The sequence below is a fragment of the Crinia signifera genome, chromosome 4, assembly GCF_055691185.1.
Source record: "Crinia signifera chromosome 4, ASM5569118v1, whole genome shotgun sequence".
NCBI lineage: Eukaryota > Metazoa > Chordata > Amphibia > Anura > Myobatrachidae > Crinia > Crinia signifera.
In genome coordinates this window covers 297,517,367-297,541,466 of record NC_139220.1, presented here as the reverse complement: position 1 = coordinate 297,541,466, position 24,100 = coordinate 297,517,367, and the positions used below count along the sequence as shown (strand labels likewise).

General features: G+C 46.5%; 2 protein-coding genes across 2 annotated transcripts; one reads left to right on the top strand and one right to left on the bottom strand.

Annotated features, from left to right (window-relative positions):
• KRI1 (KRI1 homolog) lies at nucleotides 1–14,324 on the top strand. Its single transcript, XM_083185120.1, has 19 exons — nucleotides 1–145; nucleotides 1,642–1,718; nucleotides 1,818–1,923; nucleotides 2,005–2,095; nucleotides 2,224–2,278; nucleotides 3,131–3,180; nucleotides 3,907–4,000; nucleotides 4,364–4,441; nucleotides 4,541–4,656; nucleotides 5,655–5,781; nucleotides 6,159–6,254; nucleotides 6,347–6,517; nucleotides 6,596–6,671; nucleotides 6,785–6,894; nucleotides 7,222–7,372; nucleotides 11,706–11,836; nucleotides 12,013–12,077; nucleotides 12,327–12,422; nucleotides 13,659–14,324. The coding sequence occupies exons 1-19, from the start codon at nucleotides 70–72 to the stop codon at nucleotides 14,188–14,190; spliced, it is 2,298 nt and encodes a 765-aa protein (XP_083041246.1). The 5' UTR covers nucleotides 1–69; the 3' UTR covers nucleotides 14,191–14,324.
• ATG4D (autophagy related 4D cysteine peptidase) lies at nucleotides 14,018–24,075 on the bottom strand. The gene is made up of 11 exons (XM_083185121.1): nucleotides 23,429–24,075; nucleotides 22,467–22,699; nucleotides 22,078–22,161; nucleotides 21,744–21,917; nucleotides 20,410–20,710; nucleotides 18,662–18,726; nucleotides 18,440–18,582; nucleotides 18,222–18,300; nucleotides 18,071–18,147; nucleotides 16,350–16,469; nucleotides 14,018–15,403 (listed from the first exon to the last, which is right to left on the bottom strand). The coding sequence occupies exons 2-11, from the start codon at nucleotides 22,648–22,650 to the stop codon at nucleotides 15,230–15,232; spliced, it is 1,401 nt and encodes a 466-aa protein (XP_083041247.1). The 5' UTR covers nucleotides 22,651–22,699; nucleotides 23,429–24,075; the 3' UTR covers nucleotides 14,018–15,229.
• Between the last annotated feature and the right edge of the window lie 25 nt (nucleotides 24,076–24,100).

Genomic DNA, 24,100 nt, shown 5'->3' with positions numbered 1-24,100 from the left:
GGAACGCATGATGTGTTGAGGGGGCGTGTCCGTGCTGTAACCCTTTCCTGGCCGGCGCTCAGGAGCAGCATGGCGGAACTCCGGATAAACCGCAAATTCGCGGATAACTATGATCGGTACCGGGAGAAGGAGGAGCTGCAGCGCTGTAAGTTTACCGCCCCGGCCCCCGGGAGCTCCGTATCTCCCCGACAGGCAGAGCCATTAACCACACGTCCGTTCCCTACAGGAGGCCTAGCATTACATCTGGTGCTCTCCATGTGTCCCAGCATGCCTTCCACTGCTGTGGAGGTTGAAGTCCCTGCATTAGTCCAGAGGTGGAGATGCTGGGACTTCTGCTCCCACAGAAGTGGTGTGGCCACAGACTGGCCTATAATATAGCAGTGTACAGTAATAATGACCCTGAGGCGCTGTTATTCTGTGTATATAGCTTCACCAGCCCCATCTGCCTTTCTACAGCTGCGAGGAACTACAAGTTTCAGTACACCCTTCCACCATCTGGCCTGCTGCTGGGACTTGTCCGTCAACTGCTGGACCCCCATATCCAGGGTTACCTATCTGACCCTCTCCATGAGGGAGAAAATGCAGTGTTCCTGGGCTTCCCTGGCAATGTAGGATTGCCATCACCTGTGGGGAGCTAGGTAATTGATAAGAAAGGTGTTTCACAACAGGTTATGGAAATCATTCTGAAATTTCTCCATTGTGAGACGAATAAAGGGATTCTATTGTGATGGCTAGCATACATTACCAGGGAAGTCCAGGAACAGCATTTTCTCCCTGAAGGAGAGGGTCAGGTAGACAACCCTGCCCATATCCCACTTCCTCTAGTAATCAGATCAGAACGTTCCTGCTTGCGGACATTATATAATTAGGGATGGACAGTGCATGGACCATCAATGTTTTATATCTAATAGTAGTGTTTTTACCATTTGATGGCAGCATTCCTGTGTTTGCCACCATATAATGGTAAACATCTGATGGTGTTGTGATGGTCCCGCGCCCATTTCTATATATATTTTTTTTCTATCAAATTATTTTGATGCAATGATCAGTTACCATCGCGTCAAAATATTAGATGGCGGATGCCCAGCCATGATTTGATATTGGGCTTTCTACGGTATGTCCATCCCTAGTATAATGCATTAGACCAGCGATTTCCAAACTGTGTGCCTAGAGCACAATTTACATTTTTTTTTTTTATCCATAATAAACTTTTTGACTAGGGGTGCCTTGAACAAATGCGGATATTCTAGGGTTCTAGAGTTATCTGCTAGGTAATATAATGGCCTCCGTCCTTCTCCGAACCATCTATAGAGATAGAAGTCATCAGGTGCGAGTTACATGAACTGTAGCTATAAAGCAACGATTAATTTAAAGGGTAAAACTAACCTGGTTTTGCTTTTTATTTTATTGACCCTTTTATTCTACATACCTAGTTAGCGGGATAACCAGGTTTATGAAAAGCACGCCCTGTTCAATGTACCCCCCGGCCTTCCCTTCCTTATACGGTGTAGTTTGCGTTACCGGTGTGAGACCTCCCTCAGCCGCAATGTCACATTCTTGCAGAACAGGAGCAGTTGTTCCGTTCCCTGTCCTGCTGTAGGAAATGTAACAGGATAATGTTTGGGGGTGTTTGTCTCACAGTGAAGGATCGGTACGGGGATCAAGAAGAAGACGGCAGCGGTTTTTCCAGCTCGGAGTCAGACAGTGAAGATGAGTTGGTGAGTTCTCCTTGTATCACCCTCTTCCGTTACCCTTGTTCTGCCTAATTCGTAGTGACTTGTGGAGATTCTGATTGCACTGCACGCTGTCACTTACAGGCGATTGATCCACAGTTGGACAAGGACTTTTATCGGACCCTCTCTCTGCTCAAGAAGAGAGATCCTAGGATATATCAAGAGGATGTTACATTTTACAAGGAGACAGGTACCAGGGCAACACGTCTTGTGGGTGGCAGTCTGCCCTTTGTTATATCACTGTACTGTTAGACTCAACTTTGTATTTCAGATCCACCGGCTGCCAGTCAGAGTAAATCTTCCAAGGAGAAGCCCATGTATCTGAAGGACTATGAACGGAAAGTGATGCTGGAGAAGGAAGGGTGAGCATGACGGTGGCACCGCCATATCTGTGACCCCTATGGCCAGTTATCATTCTCCTTTATCTCATTAGTGTATGTCTGGCGATGACTGTATTCAGAAAGTAATTTTCCTCTTATTTTTTTTTTAGAAAATACGAAGATGAAGAAAGCTCAGAGGGGGAAGATGGCTTCATGCAGGACCAGGTAGAGATGGGGCAGATGATCCACTAGTCATAGTAGTACAGTGATCTCATTGCTGTGGGGGAAGGCGGCCTCATGCAGGACCAGGTAGAGGTGGGGCAGGGTGGTCCGCTAGTCATGGGAGTGCAGTGATCTCATTGCTGTGGGGGAAGGCGGCCTCATGCAGGACCAGGTAGAGATGGGGCAGGGTGGTCCGCTAGTCATGGGAGTACAGTGATCTCATTGCTGTGGGGGAAGGCGGCCTCATGCAGGACCAGCTAGAGATGGGGCAGATGGTCCACTAGTCATGGCAGTGCAGTGATCTCATTGCTGTGGGGGAAGGCAGCCTCATACAGGACCAGGTAGAGATGGGGCAGGGTGGTCCGCTAGTCATGGGAGTGCAGTGATCTCATTGCTTTGGGGGAAGGTGGCCTCATGCAGGAGCAGGTAGAGGTGGGGCAGGGTGGTCCACTAGTCATGGGAGTACAGTGATCTCATTGCTGCGGAGGAAGGCAGCCTCATGCAGGACCAGGTAGAGATGGGCCAGATGGTCCACTAGTCATGGGAGTGCAGTGATCTCATTGCTTTGGGGGAAGGTGGCCTCATGCAGGACCAGGTAGAGATGGGCCAGATGGTCCACTAGTCATGGGAGTACAGTGATCTCATTGCTTTGGGGGAAGGCAGCGTCATACAGGACCAGGTAGAGATGGGGCAGGGTGATCCGCTAGTCATGGGAGTGCAGTGATCTCATTGCTTTGGGGGAAGGTGGCCTCATGCAGGACCAGTTAGAGATGGGGAATATATATATTGTGACAGGTAATGGTAAAAATAAAACATGACTGGATTAGTGTGTAATCCCCTCTTTCTGTCCCGCAGAGAGCGCGATCTCCCACCTATCTGGAGGAGCAGAGACACATTAAAGAAAGGTGAGTTATATCACTGGGGTGTTACATGGCACTCCTTACATTTCAGTATTTATTTTTTTACAACCCATTTAAGCTACAAATGGCTATAGTATATTGTTCATGATTGTTATCAAATGACATGTGGCTTGTACACCACAGAGTGACAAATCTGTATTAATGCTAGAAGATGGTCTCCTACCCACCCAACCCAGGGTGACATAGACAGGAGGGGCTATGTGACATGGGGTCTGTCCCTCCCACCACAGGGTGACACAGGCAGGGGGGAGCTATGTGACGTGGGGTCTGTCCATCCCACCACAGGGCGACACAGGCAGGGGGGAGCTATGTGACGTGGGGTCTGTCCATCCCACCACAGGGCGACACACAGGAGGGGGCTATGTGAAATGGGGTCTGTCCCTCCCACCACAGGGTGACACACAGGAGGGAGCTATGTGATATGGGGTCTGTCCCTCCCACCACAGGGCGACACAGGCAGAAGGGGTCTGTATAACATAGATCTGTGCCTCCCACCACAGGGCGACACAGACAGGAGGGGGGCTATCTGACACGGGGTCTGTCCCTCCCACCACTGGGTGATGCAGACAGGGGGGGGGGGGGCTGGCTATGTGACAAGGGGTCTGTCCCTCCCACCAAAGGGGGACACAGGCAGAAGGGGTCTGTATAACATGGATCTGTTCCTCCCACCCCTGAGTCACAAGTGTATGAATGTGTGTTTTCTGTTTGCAGTCTCTCCAAGTTTGTAGATGACAGTGATGAAGATGGAGATGATATAACCACATCCAGTCTGTTGACAAAGCGCTCAAAAACCAAGAACGAGCAAGTGAGTGGTGCTGGACAGCTGTATATAATTATCATGCTTGGGCACTTGCACATATTATCCTGATTGCTGTAGTCTTCATTAATGTCCGTGCAATGCCGCTTATCTGGATGGGAATTTGTTTGATGTTTGGTTGCAATGCCCACAACACACTTGCCCATTAATGTTAGTATTTTAGTTTATAGTTTGCCAGAATATTTCACTGTAGATTTCACCTCTGTAGCCGATTGGTTTGGTTTCTACCAATCTGCAATCTTCCCTTACTCACAGTCACCACTAGGAGACAGCACACAGGGCTGGGAACCTATTAGTAGGGGTTAATATCACTGTTTGGGTGTAACTTGTTCCATGATTATCAACCCACAGGATAAGGAGGAGGACGACTACATTGCATGGCTTAAAGGCCAGAAAGACGTAGAAGAGAGAGATGACGTGAAGGAAATGGTGGGTACAGCTGTTGTAGTACGAGTACATGGGTGGTGTTGTGTGTATGGCTCCACTGGTGCTGGACAGAGCAGTGATTGCAGTGCTTTCTCTGTACAGAGTTACCTGAAAGAATACTGGACTGACCCAGCTCTGGATGACGGAGAGAAGTTTCTGAGGAATTATATCCTAAACAAAGAGTACGTGGAGGAGGAGTCCGATGGTGAGGATGAATGGTGAGACCTACAGCAACATTTACCAACCGTGTTATGATTGCAATGTCTGTATGATTACCAGCTTTTAGAGCAGGGATGGGGAACCTTTGACCCTCCAGCTGTTACTGAACTACACATCCCAGCATGCTACAGTTTTGCTATTTGCTTTGCTACAGTTTTAGCATGGACATTCTGGGATGTGTAGTACAACAGCTGGAGGGACGAAGGTTCCCCATCCCTGTTGTAGAGACAAAAGGGGGCATCTCAGAGCCAGGAAATCCTGGTGCTCCAGTGCTATTCGGGTGCAATCTGAATATAACAAGCAGGTGCATCTGCTGGGCCCAGCTGCGTTATGCTGCATATACATACACACTGCAGACTGTGAGCCCTGGAACTGCAGCAGGTGCATCTGCTGGGCCCAGCTGCGTTATGCTGCAGTTACATACACACTGCAGGTTGTGAGTCTTAGCACTGCAGTAGGTGCATCTGCTGGGCCCAGCCGCGTTTACATACGCACTGCAGGCTGTGAGCCCTGGAACTGCAGCAGGTGCATCTGCTGGGCCCAGCTGCGCTATGCTGCATTTACATACACACTGCAGGCTGTGAGCCCTGGAACTGCAGCAGGTGCATCTACTGGGCCCAGCTGTGTTTTTATACCCACACTGCAGACTGTGAGCCCTGGAACTGCAGCAGGTGCATCTGCTGGGCCCAGCTGCATATTTACACATAAGTGTAATAAGTTTTTTATTTTTAATAATGTATCTTAAGTTTGAATGTTTTGCATGAACCTATTTGTATTCGTAGCTGTAGTTCACCTGAATCATTGTAACTACAAAGGGACATTGTACATCAATGCTGTCAGTTTCTTGCATTGCCGTGTGCATCCGTGTTAGGCGATGCCAGGAGCAGGGGGTAATGAAGTCTTTGCTGTCGCTGTGTCACACTGCAGAGTTGAGTTTGTGTAGCGTTACATAGAGAAACAATGAAGAGATTACTGAGCTGTTTCCTGTTCCCTACAGCCCCCCGGCCTTGGACGAGGCTCCGCAGGTCTCGGACTCAGAGGACGAGGGGGAAATCTTCTTGAAGAAACAGGAAGATTTTGAGAGAAAATACAATTTTCGATTTGAGGAACCAGATTCTACTTTGGTATGTATAATGTATGTGCAGGTGCCTCGTTCACCAACCACATGTGTGCGGCATGTATGACCATCTCTACTACATAACGCGGGCCTTCGCCAAAGCAGGGTAAGGGGGTGAGGTCTTGTCACCCCCAGCCACTGCCTACAGAGTGGGTTTTAGGTGAACTCTTTGCCAGGGGGCCTAAGGTTTCTAATTCTGCAGATCCTGCGCTCCAGAACATAACCAGCAGTGCACTGAGGCACCTCTAGTGAGCGCTAGTCTAGAGTAGGAGGACGTTCTGGAACATCTTCCTCTCTAGGCTGTATGATCGGAGTATGAGTGCTCACCTCTGAGTAAAGTTGCTATTTGGCTTATTGTCACCCGCACCGTGTATCCAATCCTAGATAAAGACCTTTCCCAGAACCATTGCTCACTCTGTGAGACGGATGGATGACCGGAGGAAGAGGAAGCGCGATGAGATAAAGGAGAGGAAAGCTAAGGTAAGATCTAGAGCCTGGTATCTATCAGCATGGCATGATTGGGTACCGGGTGGAAGAGCTAAAGCAGCCATCTTGTTCTGTCCTGTCTGCAGGAGAAGGAAAAGAAGCAGGAGGAGCTGAAGCAGCTGAAGAACCTGAAGCGGCGCGAGCTGCAGGAAAAGCTGCAGAAGTTGCAAAAACTGACCGGGGAGGAGCACCTGGGCGTGACGGAGGAGGACCTGATGGAAGACTTTGACCCAGAGAAACATGACCAAATTATGCAGGTGAGCGGTCTGCCATGTACTTGTGTCTACTGATTGCATGATTAGCTGGTGCTCACCACCCATTCCTTCCTATGACAGAAATGCTTTGGTAATGATTATTACGGGGTAGAAGAGGACCAGAAGCCTCAATTCGAGGATGAAGATGAGCTGGAGGGTGAGTCTTTGTCCTGTAGCCTTCTGACTATATTCACGCTGTGCTTGAACCGTTCACTACGGCTACACATGGTGATTAGGTCATAAAGCCTTTTTATCGCTGCTGTCTCGCAGAGGAATGGAACTGGGACACTTGGACTGGAGCAGAAGAGACAGAGGAGCCCGAGGAGCAAGAAGGTGGAGAAGGGGATTACCAGCCCCACTGTGACGACCCGAACTTTGTGGTAAAATGTTGTTCTCTGGTCTGTGCTCCCCTTGTCCCCCTCCCCATGATTCTGTGAGAGTACCTGTAGTAGCAGCCTATGGCTCTCCAGCTGTGTTGAAACTACAAGTCCCATCATGCCTAGCCACAGTTTTGCTATTAGGGAATGCTAAAACTATGGCAAGGCATGCTGGGATGTGTAGTTTCACAACAGCTGGAGGGCTAAGGTTTGGCCATGACTGGCTCATATCATAGTGCTCAGTAGCAGGGCTGAACTGGAATGCCATGGTAGTAGTAGCCAGAAGACATATCCCATACCCAATATAACGTATATTTTCTACCCTCGCAGATGGACGTAGAATATGATCCGCAGGCCCCTCCTGCCCCAACACGGAAAGAAAGAAAGAGGATGAGATTGGAGCACGAAAAAGCTGCCAAGAAGAGGAAAAAATCTAAATTCGCAGAGGCCGTCGGCAGGAAAAAGCCCATTTTTAACCCAGGTCAGTACATGTCAAGGGGTCACATGATAATTGGCATTGCTGCTTTTACAGCCCTGGGGCAGGGGGCATGGTTTAAATTGTGACCAAGGTACTGTAGGTGTGGGGTTTTATGTGCCTGTTCTGAGTGCTATGATTTTCCTTTAACAGACCGGTAGGTAGGTTAATTGTCTTCTGCCTTAAATAGTATATTTAAGTAATATTTGTAAGTGCCACTGAGTCTCTGTAAAGTACTTCATCATATATAATTGCTGTAGAATAAAGAGTAATGATCATACAATGACTGACCTACTATTGTATTAGGGCAAAAAGCGGGTTACAACCATATCAATATAAACATAATATTGAGCTTCAGGCACAATTTTGGCCCAATAAATAATACCCAGCATGCTTGAAATCGCCTAGTTAAATATATTGGCTTAGATGCTGAAATGGCTGTATCTTGCGAGTCTGGGTGACAGATCCACCTCACACCTTCATGCCATGCTGTCTGTAACATTAAAATGTTTAAACTCCAAGCACCTTTTTAACCCCTTCACGACATTTGACGTATATATACGTCATGGTCGGGAAGTACTTCCCGACCGTTGACGTATATATACGTCATGACTTCTAACTGTCACTGCGTCTAGAGACGCAGTGACAGTTAGGTGATGTCTGCTGTCCCTGACAGCAGACATCCCCCCTCGTCGCCCAGGGGGGGCAGGGGTGCCCCCCCCGGTCGGCGATCGCTGTGATTGGCTGTTCAAATCTGAACAGTCAATCACAGCGTTTCCTGTGTTACCGGCGGCTAAGCCGCTCGGTAACACAGAAAACGGTGGTGATCGGTGCAGCACCGATCACCACCGAGCGGCAGCACCCCCCTCCCACCCGCCGGGCACTCACCCGGCAGCAGCAGCAGCTCCAGCTGCTCCACCGCTACGTCCGGAGCGCACGCTGCGCTCCCCCCTCCCCCCCCGCAGCAGCAGCAGCAGCAGCATCATGCTGCTGCTGGAAAAGTGAAAAATAAAATAAAATAAAAAATAATGTGCAAATGTGTGTATATATATATATATATATATATATATATATATATATACACACACACATATATATATATATATATATATGTGTGTGTGTATATATATATATATATATATATATATATACACACACACATATATATGTGTGTGTGTGTGTGTGTGTGTGCGTATACCGCACCGATCACCAACGATCGCCAGCCCCCCCCCCCTCCCACCCGGCAGCCCCCCTCCCTCCCACCCACCCGGCTGCCGCAGCGCCAGCACCCCTCCCACCCCCCCGCCAGCCGCAGCGCCAGCCCCCCTCCCAAAGCTGGTGACCAAAATGGGGTCACTTGTGGGGGGGTTCCACTGTATTGGTGCTTCGGGGGTCTTGCTAATGCGACATAGCACCCGCCATTCATTCCACCACCAAAAATCACTCCTTCCCTTCTGAGTCCTGCCATGCACCCAACTGGTATTTTTTGGTCACATGTGAGGCATTGCCGTACCCGGGAGAAATTGGGGCACAGATTTTGGGGTGCTTTGTCTCCTTCATTCCTTGTGAAAATTAAAAATTTTGAGCCAGAACTGCATTTTTGTGTAAAAAATTAAATTTTTTTACACAAAAATGCAGATCTGGCTCAAAATTTTTCATTTTCACAAGGAATGAAGGAGACAAAGCACCCCAAAATCTGTGCCCCAATTTCTCCCGGGTACGGCAATGCCTCACATGTGACCAAAAAATACCAGTTGGGTGCATGGCAGGACTCAGAAGGGAAGGAGTGATTTTTGGATTTTGCAGCACAGATTCTGGTTGAATGACCCCCGAAACACCCATACAGTGGAACCCCCCCACAAGTGACCCCATTTTGCAAACTACACCCCTCAGGGAATTCATCTAGGGGTATAGAGTACATTTCAAACCCCCCGGGGTTTCACCAATTTTGATACAACTGAGCTGTGAAAATGAAAAATTATTTTTTTTCATTTTCACTGCCCAGTTGTACCACAATTGGTGAAACCCCTGGGGGTTTGAAATGTACACTATACCCCTAGATGAATTCCCTGAGGGGTGTAGTTTGCAAAATGGGGTCACTTGTGGGGGGGTTCCTAACTTTTAGCATCTTATGGTGCCTAGAAACCTACATGGTGCCTAAAAAATAATCTCATAAAAAGGAGTCTCCAAAATCAAGTAGGTGCTCCTTCTATTATGAAGCCTGTGGTTTGGTCACCGTGCACACTAGGGCCACATATAGGATATTTATGAAAACCAAAGAATTGGGGGAATCAATTTTTAGTCACATTTCTCTAGTAAAATGTACTGTGTTCCTTAGAAAAATGTATTAAAATTGAAAATCCGAAAAAAAAATGAAATTTTGAAATTTCACCTACACTTTGTTTTAATTCCTGTGAAACACCTAAAGGGTTAACAAACTTCCAAAATGCTGTTTTGAATACTGTGAGGGGTGCAGTTTTTGAAATGGCATCATTTATGGGGGTGTCTCACATACAAGTCCCTCAAAGTCACATCAGAACTGAACTGGTCCCTAAAAAAATCAGTGTTTGAAATTTTCTTGAAAATTTGAGAATTTGCTAGTCATATTTGAAGCCTCCTAGTGTCCAAAAAAATTAAAAGGAAGTTGAAATAATGATTGCAACATAAAGTAGACATATGGTCTTTGTTAGTTATTAACTATTTTGAGTGGTATGATTATTTGTCTCACAAGCAGAAAATGTGACATTTTGCATATTGCTAAATTTTCCATTTTTTCACGATATTTTGGTATTTTTCACAAAAAAACACAGACTGTATCGACCCAAATTTACCACTAACTTGAAGTACAATGTGTCACGAGAAAACAATCTCAAAATCACTGGGATAAGTAAAAGCAAAAAAAAGTTATCCCCACTTAAGTGAGACATGTCAGATTTGAAAAAAAGGGCTCTGTCATGAAGGCACAAACTGGCTCTGTCATGAAGGGGTTAAACAGTCACTCCTGATCTCAGGATTTGGCTTGCAGCCTCATAGGTAACACAAATTATCTAAAACAAGTCTGTCGCTCTCCAGATGTTGGGAAACTACACAACCCAGCATGCTTTGCCACAGTTCTAGCATTCCATATTAGCAAAACAGTGGCATTGAATGCAGGTAGTCACAACAGCAGGAGAGCCACAGGCTGGCCAGGCCTTATCTAAGGGCAGTATTCAATGAGAATATTCTCCGTGCATGGCGAGAGTTTTTTTTTCTCTCGCCATGCACTCGCCGTGTTTTTGCGGAGATTCTCCGTCACGGGACTTTACACAGTATTCAATGTGACTGAGACTCGCCGCCCCTCGTGGCGAGTCTCAGCCAATCTGGCGTATGAGGTGACTGTGAACCGAGCCTGAGGACGGCGGCAGGCAGGGAGATGGAAGTCTCCCTGCCTGCCCCAGAACGTATGTGGGGGGGGGAGGTGGGCTGCCCCCCGGGAGAGCCAACAGGGGACCAGGTATTCACTGCACCCAATCGTGCATATGTAATGATCGGGAGCAGTGACTATATGATATCTAATGAGTGGCTCTCGGCTGGCTGCTATGTGTAAAAAAAAAAATATATATATATATATATATATATATATATATATATATTTTTTTTTTTTTTATTAAATATATATTCATGTGCTGTAAGCACATGCATAAAAATAGCATGCCCCTTCTCAGAGTAAAATTCCTGATTTTTTTACACCAAATTAAAAAAACAAAACATTATTTTAAAAGTTCACATTCCACTTCACCATGAAAAGATGGCAAGTGAGGCACGGAGAAATTAACCTAGAAATTTATTCTCCGTCTTCTCATTGAATACACTCATGTCATGGCGAGTGACGGCGAATCTCAATGCAAAATCCTATTGACAAGACACGGCGATTGGCGGCGAGTATTAGATGGAGAACCATCCATTATTCACTGTTCGCCGACGGCGAAAATATCACATTGAATAGGGTTGCTCGCTTTTTGAGACCAAAATTCTCCGACCAACGTGAAAAAAGCAGAAATTCGCCATTAAACACGGCAAATTTTCCTCATTGAATATTGCCCATTGAATACTGCTCTAAGAGATTGGTGAGGAATCAAATACATAGCTGCCATTTTGTTCTATCCTTCAGCATTTCTAGGCACAATCTGAGGAAGATGTACTTGCGGTGTGGTATTATTACATCACACTTTATCTACACACAAGAGTGTAGTAGTAGTGGATTCTATTTTGCATTTTGTCTGGTGAAAGTCACCTTTTGGGCATTCTGTCTTCTGAAGGGCTAATGTCCATGTTTCACTGGCCCTCATGCCTCTTGCAGATGACAAAACGTTCCAGGAGTACGTGGAGGAGTATTACAAGCTGGACTGTGAGGATATAGTGGATGATCTTCCGTGTCGATTCAAGTACCGGCAGGTGGTTCCCTGTGACTTTGGATTGGCCACAGAAGAGGTATGAGGAGGGATGGGCCGGGCCATCTATAGATCTCATAGGTCCCTGCATTACTCTGTTTAGTGTGAGTGTGTATCTAGCTATCTGCTTCTGCAGCGGTAAGAGACTCGGCATGTCATATGGACAGGCCCAGACAGACACTGATCGGGTATAACTGAGATCCTCTTACCCTTTAGATATTGAAGGCCGATGACAAGGACCTGAATAGATGGTGTTCCCTAAGGAAGACGTGTATGTACAGGTGAGAGGCCAGAGCCTAACATGGCAAATGTAACTGTGCAAAGTAGGCATGATGGACAACCTGTGGCTCTCCAGCTGTTATGAAACTACACATCCCAGCATGCATTGCCACAGTTTTACCATTCCTTAATAGCAAAACTGGCAAGGCATGCTGGGAACTGTAGTTTTACATGCTGGAGAGCCGCAGGTTGCCCATGCCTGAGCTAGCTCCGTACGTCTGGCAGGTACAGAAATGTAATCTCTTTTACAGAACCGAGAAAGAGGAGCTGTTTGATAAATCAATCTACACCCAGAAAGGACAAAATCCATGGAAGAAACAGCAAATCTTAAAGTCTCTGACCGAGAGGTGAGCTCCTTCCCCACACTGGTGTATGTCTGACAGATCAATGAGTCTGTGGTCTACCTGATTAGTTGTTGATTGTTTCTATGGGGCTTTACCATAGAAACGCTGGCTGCCTCTAGTATAGAGGTGCAGTATCGGGGGGGCTGATCTACTGTTGTGGGACACGAGGAGTGGTCCGGAAAATGCAGGTGTGTTCGGGCTGTGGCAGCTGCTTGATGATACACGCAGCGGCCGCGACCCTAAACATGGCCGGCCTGGTTTTGCAGCCTGTAATGTGCGATCGCTCGGACTTTAGAGATGTTTGTGACTACATAGCTGGGCGGCTTTGCAACCAGGTCTGAATTAGGCCTTTTGTTGAGATTAATACAATAAACCAGAGATTCTCGTACTCTGACCTCTGGGTCCAGGTTTTAGGGATATCCATGGCTTAGCAGAGATGGTTACTGAGGAGCTAATTAAGTCAGCACTGGCCAAGCATGCATATACTACAAACTGGGCCTGTTCCGCAAGGACTGCGTAGGGCTACCGCTACAATAGACTATGTGGAGTTATTTCAGTTTGCAGAGTTGAACCTCAATAGATTAGGAGGGTATTCTATCCAGGATCCCAGTCGTTTTTGCCGGTTTCCGACGGTTGGTATTTAAAGTAGCAACAGTGAAGTGTTGGAAAGTCCTGAATTCAACGAAAATGACAGCGAATTGTCGACGTCACAAACCTTATAGTCAGGGTTCACAAAGGCAATGCTGTGGCTGAGTTTAGACCTACAAGTTTTAATATGTGCTGTGTCTTTAGGGAAATTAACATTTATACAACTAAAATTTTCTGTAAATATTTTGTGACTCATCTATGCATTTCTGAATACTGTGGTTAGAATATTGTGGCCATTAGTGTGATATATATATATATATATAAAAAAAACCTCTCGAATTCTGCTTGATATTGACAATTTTTGCACTTTTCTAGAATTGTTAGGAACTCCGGCGCAGGTGTATTAGGCCGGATGAAGTGATAAAGTGGAAGGTGATAATGAAGCAGCCAATCTGTGCCTGTCAGGTTATAGGCTGGGTTTGATAAATGACAGTAAGGAGCTGACTGGCCACTTTATCACTTCACCAGGTTTCATATATCTGCCGCTTTATCCCCATTTCTTAGAACACATTTATAGACTCATACTAGTGGGGCGTTGTGTAACCTGTGTCTATCCATGATCTTGTGTTTCACATTTCATCTTTTCCTCAGTGATGATCCAATGTCTCCAAACTCCTCAAAGTCTAAGGTAGGGAAGAAACGACGGGACAGATTAAAGACTCAACAAGAGGAGAGGAACTTGGCTGTGAAATCGGAAGTAGAAACAAAGCTAGCAGTGGACCCAGACACTAAAAGTTCTCCAGCTCTCGATGTTCCGCTCCCAGCGGAGGCAGCCATTGTGGATCTACAGGCGGAGCTCTCTAAAGTGGAGCATGGGGAGGAAAAGACAAAGGACACGCCAACTGCCCATAATGTACCAAAGCTGGAGCAAGACACTGCAGCGGTCCCAGCTACACAGACCGAGGGAGTGGTTAAGGACTTGAAAGACAAGAGGAAGAAATTAAAACGAAACGGTGGTCACCGTCTGCTGAGCACCAAAGTGAGACTGGGAGGGCAAGAGTTCAGCGGGCACAGATTGTGGGCCTATGGCTTGAACCCTAAAAGGCTGCGATACAGGCAGCTTGGGCGGGAGAGAAGGAAAAAAGAGGAACAGGCCAAGAAGAAAAGCAGGAAACCAGACTAGCATGGGTTAATGAAAGACATTCACCGCGTCACGCGCAGAGGAACCCCGGTCCAACAGAAGGGATTTCACACTTACCAAGCCCAATATAAAAGCTTTATTTCCCTAGATAAATAAATCATTTGTTTTCCACAATATACAGATTTAATGTGTTTTCGTTCCAGTTTAAAACATACATGAAGACAGACTCACATGTATACAGTGTATTTGACACCCATCCACAGCGGATCATTCCTGAGAATATCCCAGTGCCTGTATCACAAACTCTGTTTCGAGAAATAAAACACGGGCAGCCGAACAGCAAGGTCGCCCTGTCTACGGTTATCGGTGGGAGCAGGCACAATCATAATCTGTTCCACACGGGTGGAGCTTTCCTCTGCTCCAATCAGACTTCATTACAGTAGAATACTTAATATTATGGTGTCAGTTTCAATATGGAAGAAGGGCTTTGGTGAGGCCATCCGCTGCTTAGTGCAAACATAGGGGGTTATTTTGGTTCATTCCTTCTTAGATGGACAAAACCATGTGCACTGCAGGTGGGGTAGATGTTACTTGTGCAGAGAGTTAGATTTGGGTGGGGTTTCTTCAAAGTGAGATCAATAATGAAGTGTAAAAATAAAGCAGTCAGTATTTACCCTGCACAGAAACAAAATAACTCACCCAAATCTAATTCTCTCTGCACATGTTACATCTGCAGTGCACATGGTTTTGTCCTTCTAAGAAGGAATTTGTCAGAAGGAGTGAACCAAAATAACCCCCATAGACCTTATAAATGATACTGGGCAAAGAGAATGCTCGTCACAGTGGGGTCTCCAGCTGCCTGGTTTTCTGATTAAAGATTTAAAAAAATAAGTTGCACTGCTTATTGGCAGCAGAATACCATGTGACACAGACACACTACCAGGATTCATTCGTCTGGTGAGCAACTTACATAAATGTGTTTTAAAAATTTAACAGCAGGGTTCTGACAGTGTCCCTGCTCATCGCTTTAATCCCCACAGCAATGGGAACACCCAAATTGGCAAAATACTGGCCAACATTCTCATAAGAACTCAAACTCATCTGAGCTAGGTCTCTTGGCTATTGTCCCCCTCTTACGGTGGGCAAGGGCAAATGAGGTGAGGGATGGTCCGTCTGCATTGAAGAATTCCTGAGCTTGGCCATCTGAGATGCTGAATACAGGGTACTTCTCACCTGCTGACGGGGAGTTCAACACCTGGAGGGGGGGGCAAAGGAAGAGAGCGTCACACTACTGATCTGACCAAGATAAATACATAGCTGAAGATTGCAATAGACATACCCTCAGCTTAAAATAATAGATTGCCACAAATGTTGCCTTAAAGGAGATAACTATATATAAATGATAATATTCCAGAGGAAAACCTAATTGTTTGTGTACTGCACACTTGATCTCTCCTAACTTTATCACTTCACCAGCATTAATACATCTGCCCCTCAGAGCCAGACATACTAAGCCTTGAATAATGACCAGGTAGAATGTGATAGTTAAGAGCTTATTGGCTGGATTTGAATGTTGACAGGGGCCAAATGGCTGCTGCGTTATCACTGCCAACTTTATCACTTCGCCTGTCTTAATACATCTGCTCCTCAGTCCTTATTCCAGAGGCTGCGATGATGCGGGAGCGTGTATCGGCCACTCGTACACACTGGGCGAACTTTTGAGCTGAAGGCTCAAACGGCAAAACTGAGCTTTCAGTTTAAGTTCACCCAGTGTGCATGGGCCCTAAAAAAGGATAAAGTGTGGAGGGATAAAGTACCAACCAACCTGTAGCATGACTAGAACTGCTGGGTTGATACTTTATCACTTTTCAAGGCTTAGTACATCTGGCCCTATGTTTAGAAACCACTGACTACTAGAACATTCCTATTCAACCGCTACTAACAAAATACATAAACAAATTAGCAAAGGTACTTGTCCTACAAGACAATGTAGGACAAGTACATGGTATATAGACATTGTTGAATCGGGACAGGACACCAAAATAATCATTAGGGTGACAGAAACCGAGGGTTATGCGCTACACATGACCGCTCTGTACCTGTCAGCAGCACACTTATGTTGAGGTGGCAAATTGGGTGATTGACGTCACATTATAGTAGACCTACCCTTAGCTTAAGTATAGTATAGTAGGGTATGGTACCTTCACTAGATCATCGCAAAGTGCTCCAAATTTTTCATGATTTTTTGCATAAAAAGCAAATGTACAGCTTGGATCCATCTTCACAATGGGCATTTTCCTTGGGAATTTACAGTGAAAGGTCTGCAGAGGGGAAGGAGAGACATCACAACTGTCAGAGGAGCTCTACATAGGAGACACACCCTCCTAATACAAGAGGACACTGACCTCTCGCCCCCCCCCCCTCCCAATACACAGACACGAGGACACACTGACCTCTCCCCTCCACCTAATACACAGACACACTGACCTCTCCCCTCCTAATACAGACACCAGGACACACTGACCTCTCCGCTCCTCCTTATACACATACATAAAAACACACTGACCTTTCACCTACGCCTAATACAGACATCAGGACACACTGACCTCTCCCCTCCTCCATATACACAGACATCAGGACACACTGACCTCTCCCCTCTTCCGTATACACAGACATCAGGACACACTGACCTCTCCTCCTAATACCCAGACATCAGGACACACTGACCTCTCCCCTCTTCCGTATACACAGACATCAGGACACACTGACCTCTCCCTTCTAATACAGACATCAGGACACTGACCTCTCCGCTCCTCCTAATACACAGACATCAGGACACACTGACCTCTCCCCTCCTCCTAATACACAGACATCAGGACACACTGACCTCTCCCCTCCTCCTAATACACAGACATCAGGACACACTGACCTCTCCCCTCCTCCTAATACACAGACATCAGGACACACTGACCTCTCCCCTCCTCCTAATACACAGACATCAGGACACACTGACCTCTCCCCTCCTCCTAATACACAGACATCAGGACACACTGACCTCTCCCCTCCTCCTAATACACAGACATCAGGACACACTGACCTCTCCCCTCCTCCTAATACACAGACATCAGGACACACTGACCTCTCCCCTCCTCCTAATACACAGACATCAGGACACACTGACTTCTCCCCCCTCCTAATACACAGACATCAGGACACACTGACCTCTCCCCTCCTCCATATACACAGACATCAGGATACACTGACCTCTCCCCTCTTCCGTATACACAAACATCAGGACACACTGACCTCTCCTCTTAATACACAGACATCAGGACACACTGACCTCTCCTCCTAATACACAGACATTAGGACACACTGACCTCTCCCTTCTAATACAGACATCAGGACACACTGACCTCTCCCTTCCTGATACAGACATCAGGACACACTGACCTCTCCCCTCCTCCTTATACACATACATAAAAACACACTGACCTTTCCCCTACGCCTAATACAGACATCAGCACACACTGACCTCTCCGCTCCTCCTAATACACAGACATCAGGACACACTGACCTCTCCCCTCCTAATACACAGACATCAGGACACACTGACCTCTCCCCTCCTCCTAATACACAGACATTAGGACACACGGACCTCTCCCCTCCTAATACACAGACATCAGGACACACTGACCTCTCCCCTCCTCCTAATACACAGACATCAGGACACACTGACCTCTCCGCTCCTCCTAATACACAGACATCAGGACACACTGACCTCTCCCCTCCTAATACACAGACATCAGGACACACTGACCTCTCCCCTCCTCCTAATACACAGACATCAGGATACACTGACCTCTCCCCTCCTCCTAATACGCAGACATTAGGACACACTGACCTCTCCCATTCAACTTACTTCTAAAGCAAAGTCATCCCTACTGGTGTCAATGTAGGTCTGGCAATAATGTGGATCCAGGTATAATAGATCATTATCTAGTGAGAGAAGAATGATAAATACAAGTGCAATGTGGGAAGGTGTACAATGATATTGTTACACCAATGCTTACCTTGGTAGCCAATGAAATACAGTGAATGTTTGGGTTTCCCTCCTATAATGCCCAGGCATGCTGGCATCTGCAGGAACTCCTAACAGGAGAAACATTCAGCATGGAGTCACTGTGGCTCTGTCCACTAGCACTTACTACTATACCCAAACACCTGACCTACTGCTGTGTAAGCAAAGGAACCAAGTCTCTCCTCCCCACTGGTTGGCAGGGCCCATTACCTGAATGCACTGCTTATATACTGGGTTGAAATGCTCGCCCCCGAGACGTACAGGTATGAGGATGATAACAGCCCTCCCAGGAAGATTCTTCTCTGGGCCACATTCCGATCCCTCCAGCAGCTGCTCCACGTCTGCCCTGTACACTGAGCAGCACAAACGCAGATTAAGGGTTCAGTCTCCTTCCCCATAACACAACATGTGCAGAGCCAATGCATGTCTTACCTGTGCAGTCCTGGGACACATAGACTGAGAGCTCCGGGACTGCAGGCACAGTCTCCAGTGCTTTCCTGATGGACAGAAATACAAGTCATATGATTGGGCAGAGGCAGGAATCTGTAATAACATGAGCCTTCTTCTATTGGCCAGTTTCTATACTACACTGTGACCTCACCAAGATCTACATACTAAGGATCATGTGAGACATTACAAAAGAACAGAAGTGATAGGATAGATTGCTTTGGAGGAATGACGGATGCCATTCTCTCATGGCCTGGTAGGGGGCGCCATAAATCCTTTACCTGTGGAGTGTTTGCAACCATAATAAAACCTCCAGTCATGACTATATGACTTATAACTCGTTTTTTTTTTCTTTTCACACATCCTCCCCGCGCTATGGCTGGATCGGTCTCAAAGGCCACATTTTCCAGACCATCTAGCTGGTGCACAGGTGCATTCATTGCTCACACATTTTAAAAGATCCACAGGTGGAGCTAATTACTTTATTCTGTGAGGAGACCTGGAAACCGTTAACTGTTGGTAACTCTAAAGGTCTGGAGTTAGCTGCCCCTGGTTTATAGTATTACTGACAAGGATTCTAAAACAACTCTTTGCTAGTAATTTTAACATTCTGCCTGGACCTTAGAACTGGGCGTCTGCACAGGACGTGTCCTGGATGCATTATTTGAATTGGATGACGGATGACTCTCCAACATCGGAATCCCAACTATCAGGTGCCTGAGATTTGTAATCCCAGCAATTTTCCCTCGTGGGGTCCACAACCCCCATAGAGGGAGAATAGAACAGGTGTCGAGCCACAGAGCCCGCAAGTGGCTTGAATGCCCCCGCCCGGCTCCTTCCAGTTGGGATTCCGATGTTGGAGAATAGACCATATGAGGGTTATACCATAACCTTTATCAAAAGCTTAAAGCTGTTAATTAACATTTAGCGTATTGCTCCTACATGAAATAACCGGTGTGTTCATAGGTCATCCTGTCCTCACTCCTCTGCAGCGAGGGCGGGTCAGGTGTGGGGGTAGAGCAGACAGAGGTACCACAGCATTGCTGTGCAGTATTGCAGTTTGATGGGGGCAGTCACAGGAACTCATCTCTGTTCTTAAAATATAATGAGGGAACTGTTTTAGCAGTCAGTAACAGGGGGAAGTTAATGTGTTATAATTGCTGCGGTGTTTGTTCAGGGTAGCATAAGGTTCCTATATGAATATTTCATTTATTTTTTCAGCAAGCGGCAAGAGAAATAGGAGATGAACATTGCAGTGTAGCGGTTTTAGTAGTCCCTTAATCTGAATACACTCCTATTCCCCAATGCCATAATGCAGCTGCTGCGGTATTTTCCAAGCCCAAGAAGTGTCAGCAAATCATTTGTGATTAGATTTTAAAAAGTTAAATGAAAAACAAAAAGTTAAATCTCCGCATCACATTTACTATGCGGCAAGCTATTGTTATCTGTTATCAACCAATATGTTTCTCTCAGTTTGTACTGGATATGCATAGAGAAAACAAACCTCCACAAATAACCCTAACTTGCGTCTAGGTTCTGTAAAATGGACGAGCGGGAAAGGGCTCAGTCAGGGGAGATATATCAATAATATTATGGCATGCAGTACTCTTCCTCTATTGGTTCAAGGTTTATGAATATATTATACACCCTTCTGTTATTGGAAAGGATGCAGACTATTCCCTCTAACATATAACCCACAAGTCACACCAGATCCGCTGTAGGTATTTTCTTACCTCAGGATGTGAGCTACAATACTGGGGCCGTACCAGTCTCCAGCCTTTTTGCCGAGACTTTCCCCTAATTTAACCATGTGGTGGAGACCAAACGGGGCATCAGGGTGGTCTGACAGCCAGCGCAGGATGTTCCTGTGGATCAGCTCTTGGTGAGGAACCTGCGAAAGATGTTGGTGTGGGAGGGACCTTGATTGGCCGGCAGTTGTTGAGGACGTAATGGGAAATGGATTTGAGCTGGATGGGGAAGATGATCGCATGGATTCCATGTCTACGAAGTTTAGTGCTTCTGGCCAGAACCAATCTGAGTGAGCAAAATGGAGACGTGTGTGACAGTTAGACTTGCAGACTACATGTCCCATAATACTCCCCTGCCCTATAAGAATCTGTCACCTGTGTGCCAAGTGGACACGAAATTTGCTTTGTCAAAATCTCTTCAGAAAGAACCATTCCCCCACAGTAAAATGGGGAGCAGGTCACTAGAATTGGTATTGAACTGCAATGAGCAGGAAACCGGTAGTTACTATGCTTTAACATTATTATTCAGCAAAAAGTGATTCTGTCCCTCTCACGTCTAAACACACCCTGTATCGCGCAGGAGAAAAGCCTGTATCGCGCAGGAGAAAAGCCTGTATCGCGCAGGAGAAAAGCCTGTATCGCGCAGGAGAAAAGCCTGTATCGCGCAGGAGAAAAGCCTGTAATTATTACAGGAGCAGCCCAAATGTGCTGTAAATCAGTGATGAGGTGGAGCCGGGTTGGGATCATATGGTAGACATTCATTAGGTCGACACCCTGAATAGGTCGGCATATGTCGACTTTAAAAAAAAAAAAAACATCGACCTTTTGACTGTCGACCTTCCCTAATGGCCATGTCGACCTACAGTCAAGTCGAGGGTGTCAACCTTCAGTGGTCGATATAATGAATGTCCACCTTCCCATGGTCGACCTAGTGACCGTATACTGTGGAGCCCTACAGGCTGGGGGTAATCAGATGCAGCACATCACTGAGTTTCACAAACCAGGTAGGTCCTGATGGCAGTGGCTTACAGTAGTGGGGATGGCAAAAAAGACTGACGAACACAAAAGTTAAATCCACGTTTGATGTAATTAACAGAGGTGAGAACCTGCTAATTGGAGAAAGCAGTAAATTAAATAGGTGAGGTGCAGATGAGGGGACTGGGTGTTACAAAGATGAGATGAAGACCAAGGCAGAGGGTAATGGAGTGAGGCGCAGCTATAGGGTCTGGGGATGGAGGGCGATGGCGTATACTAGGAGACCACAACACGTGAGAATCTGCTACGGGAGTCATCACCAGCCTGAAGGGGGCAGTACTGACCTCTGTCTAGAAGATGCACCAGTAGCGCCTGCGCCAGTAACATTTGCGCGCTCCTGATCATACAGCCCCATCCGCAATCTGTAGTGAACTGGGTCCCTTCGAGAACAGGAAAATCACGTCTGTATGTCAGCCAAACCCGCGAGACAAAATCCTTCTGGAAACGTTCTATGTCACCTGGAACATAGGAGAACCACATGACTACCTGGACACAGATACCGCCGTACCCCTCAGTTATTCAGCAAGAAGGTAACTCGTATCCAGCAACATGCTTCATGCCCATCACTCCCTGTAAGCCTGGCTCCTCCGTCACCCCACCACCCAGCCCAGCTCTCACCTTCATGCCTGAACTGGTAGCATTTGCCTAATAAATATAAGGGTGAGACTCTGTTGAAATTTGTCTTCATCTTCACTGTCCAGCCTGTCAAACAAAACACTGGGTCAGAGGCGATATCACACCCTATACGCCCTAATCATCTATATAGGTCTAGTGTTTGATTGATTCTCCGAAACACTGCCATCTGTTGGCAGCTAGGGAAACTACATCTCTTTCTCTCTCACACATGCACAAACACAGATGCAATCACAAGGTAGCAGACTAGCTTTTCGCTTACTAGTTTATAATATTTACAAACATATTACAGATTTGTTTTTTACTCTATTAAAATGATATATTAAAAGCACTTGAAACACAACTCCCAAGATTTCTTAGTCCCATTTCCTTACCGTACTTGACATTGTTCCATGCACTCAGCAGTTTGCTCTTGAACTTATCCACCTCATCAATCTCCACATCTTGGCCGGCTCCTTGGTAGCCCACCTTAGGCTGATCCGGGCTCCCGAGTATGAGCGCGCGCCGTTGACCCCGCGGGCTGCCATACTGAGTGCCCACGGGAGAGATGGAATTCATCTATTTGATCTGGCTTCCCGAAGAGGAGAACAGCATGACCAGAGTCACTCTGGGGAGAGAAAAAGCCCAGCTATAAGGATTTCTCCCCCAACTGTCAGTTTGGGTGCACACTGCATGGTCTCATTTATGCCTTCTGGTAGTTGCATGTGAGATCATGGATAGGCAGGGGCAGTTCATCCTGAGATTTAGATAGGAGCGATCTGGAGCCCTACTGGGGAACGGTCTGCTGAAAAAGTGGCTGGACCTAGAGGGAAGTGCTGACTTTCAGAACGGAGAACTGGTAGTAGGGGAGACGGCCCGAGAGAGGAAAAGCACCTTGCACCAAAGGCCAGTCACAATACAATGTGTGTCCTTGATGGGAACCTGACTCCCTGTATAATGTACGCCTGCGAGCAGGGCCCTCTTACCTCCTTGTTGGCCTGTTATTCACAAATGTCTTTTAATTACGGATTCCCAACTTTAAAGTGCAATGGAACATGCTGCCAATACTTCAGGAAATGTTAATAAACTATACCCAGAAACGGTTGACTGTTCTAGCATCAGGACTTGCGCTGTTATTAAAGAAGTGTCATTTATATCTATTGTCTGACTTGTGATCATTATACAAAACTGCACAGCGAACAGGAACACTGATCACACAGGTAACCTTCATAATCACAGTATAGCACGCTGCAAGAATATTTATGTTATCTAGATCACTAAAGTAATGGCACATACACCATACATATATATATATATATATATATATAAATATAAATACATATATAAAATCACTCACCTTGACCCCAGATTGGTATTTATAGAGCAGGAATCCCCACACTGCGGGTTGCAGGACGACAGCCCGAGCCCAGCACTCTCCTCATCTCATCTCTTCCCGCAGAAGGAAGCCATACGCCGCCAGACTCTGCCGGTGTCGCTTCCGCCTCACTTCCGTTCCGCCCTACTACATTACCGGGACAGACCAGCGCCCACAGAACACTTCCTGGATACCAGTGACGTCACGTCAAAAGAACAGCGGAGTCTCTCACTGACGTCTCACAATGCCTGAAACCGCAAAGCGTTTCCCGGCAGCCATGTTTTGGCTGGCATTTTTTATTTTTTTATCTAACTCAATAGCTTTATTAAGGATTTGAAAGTTTTAACAAAATTACCGTAGGCTCGTGGGGGGGGGGGACCCTGGACCGATATTAGTAAACATTGTAAGGCAGTGCTCCGTAATCAACATACGTCACTGATCAGGTCACCTGGTACTTATTACAAACACAGGTCAACCAGGGTGGAGCGACAAAGCGAGCTGCTACTGCCTCTGCTGGCGTGCTGGGTCCACTCCTCCTTCAATGGGAGAGCCGCAGAAAAAGGTAAAATTTGCATATGACTTCCCGTGAGCCTTAGCGGTGTCATCAGTCGTCTCTCCATAGCGTAACTGAGTAGTGCTCAGGGTGTGATGCTC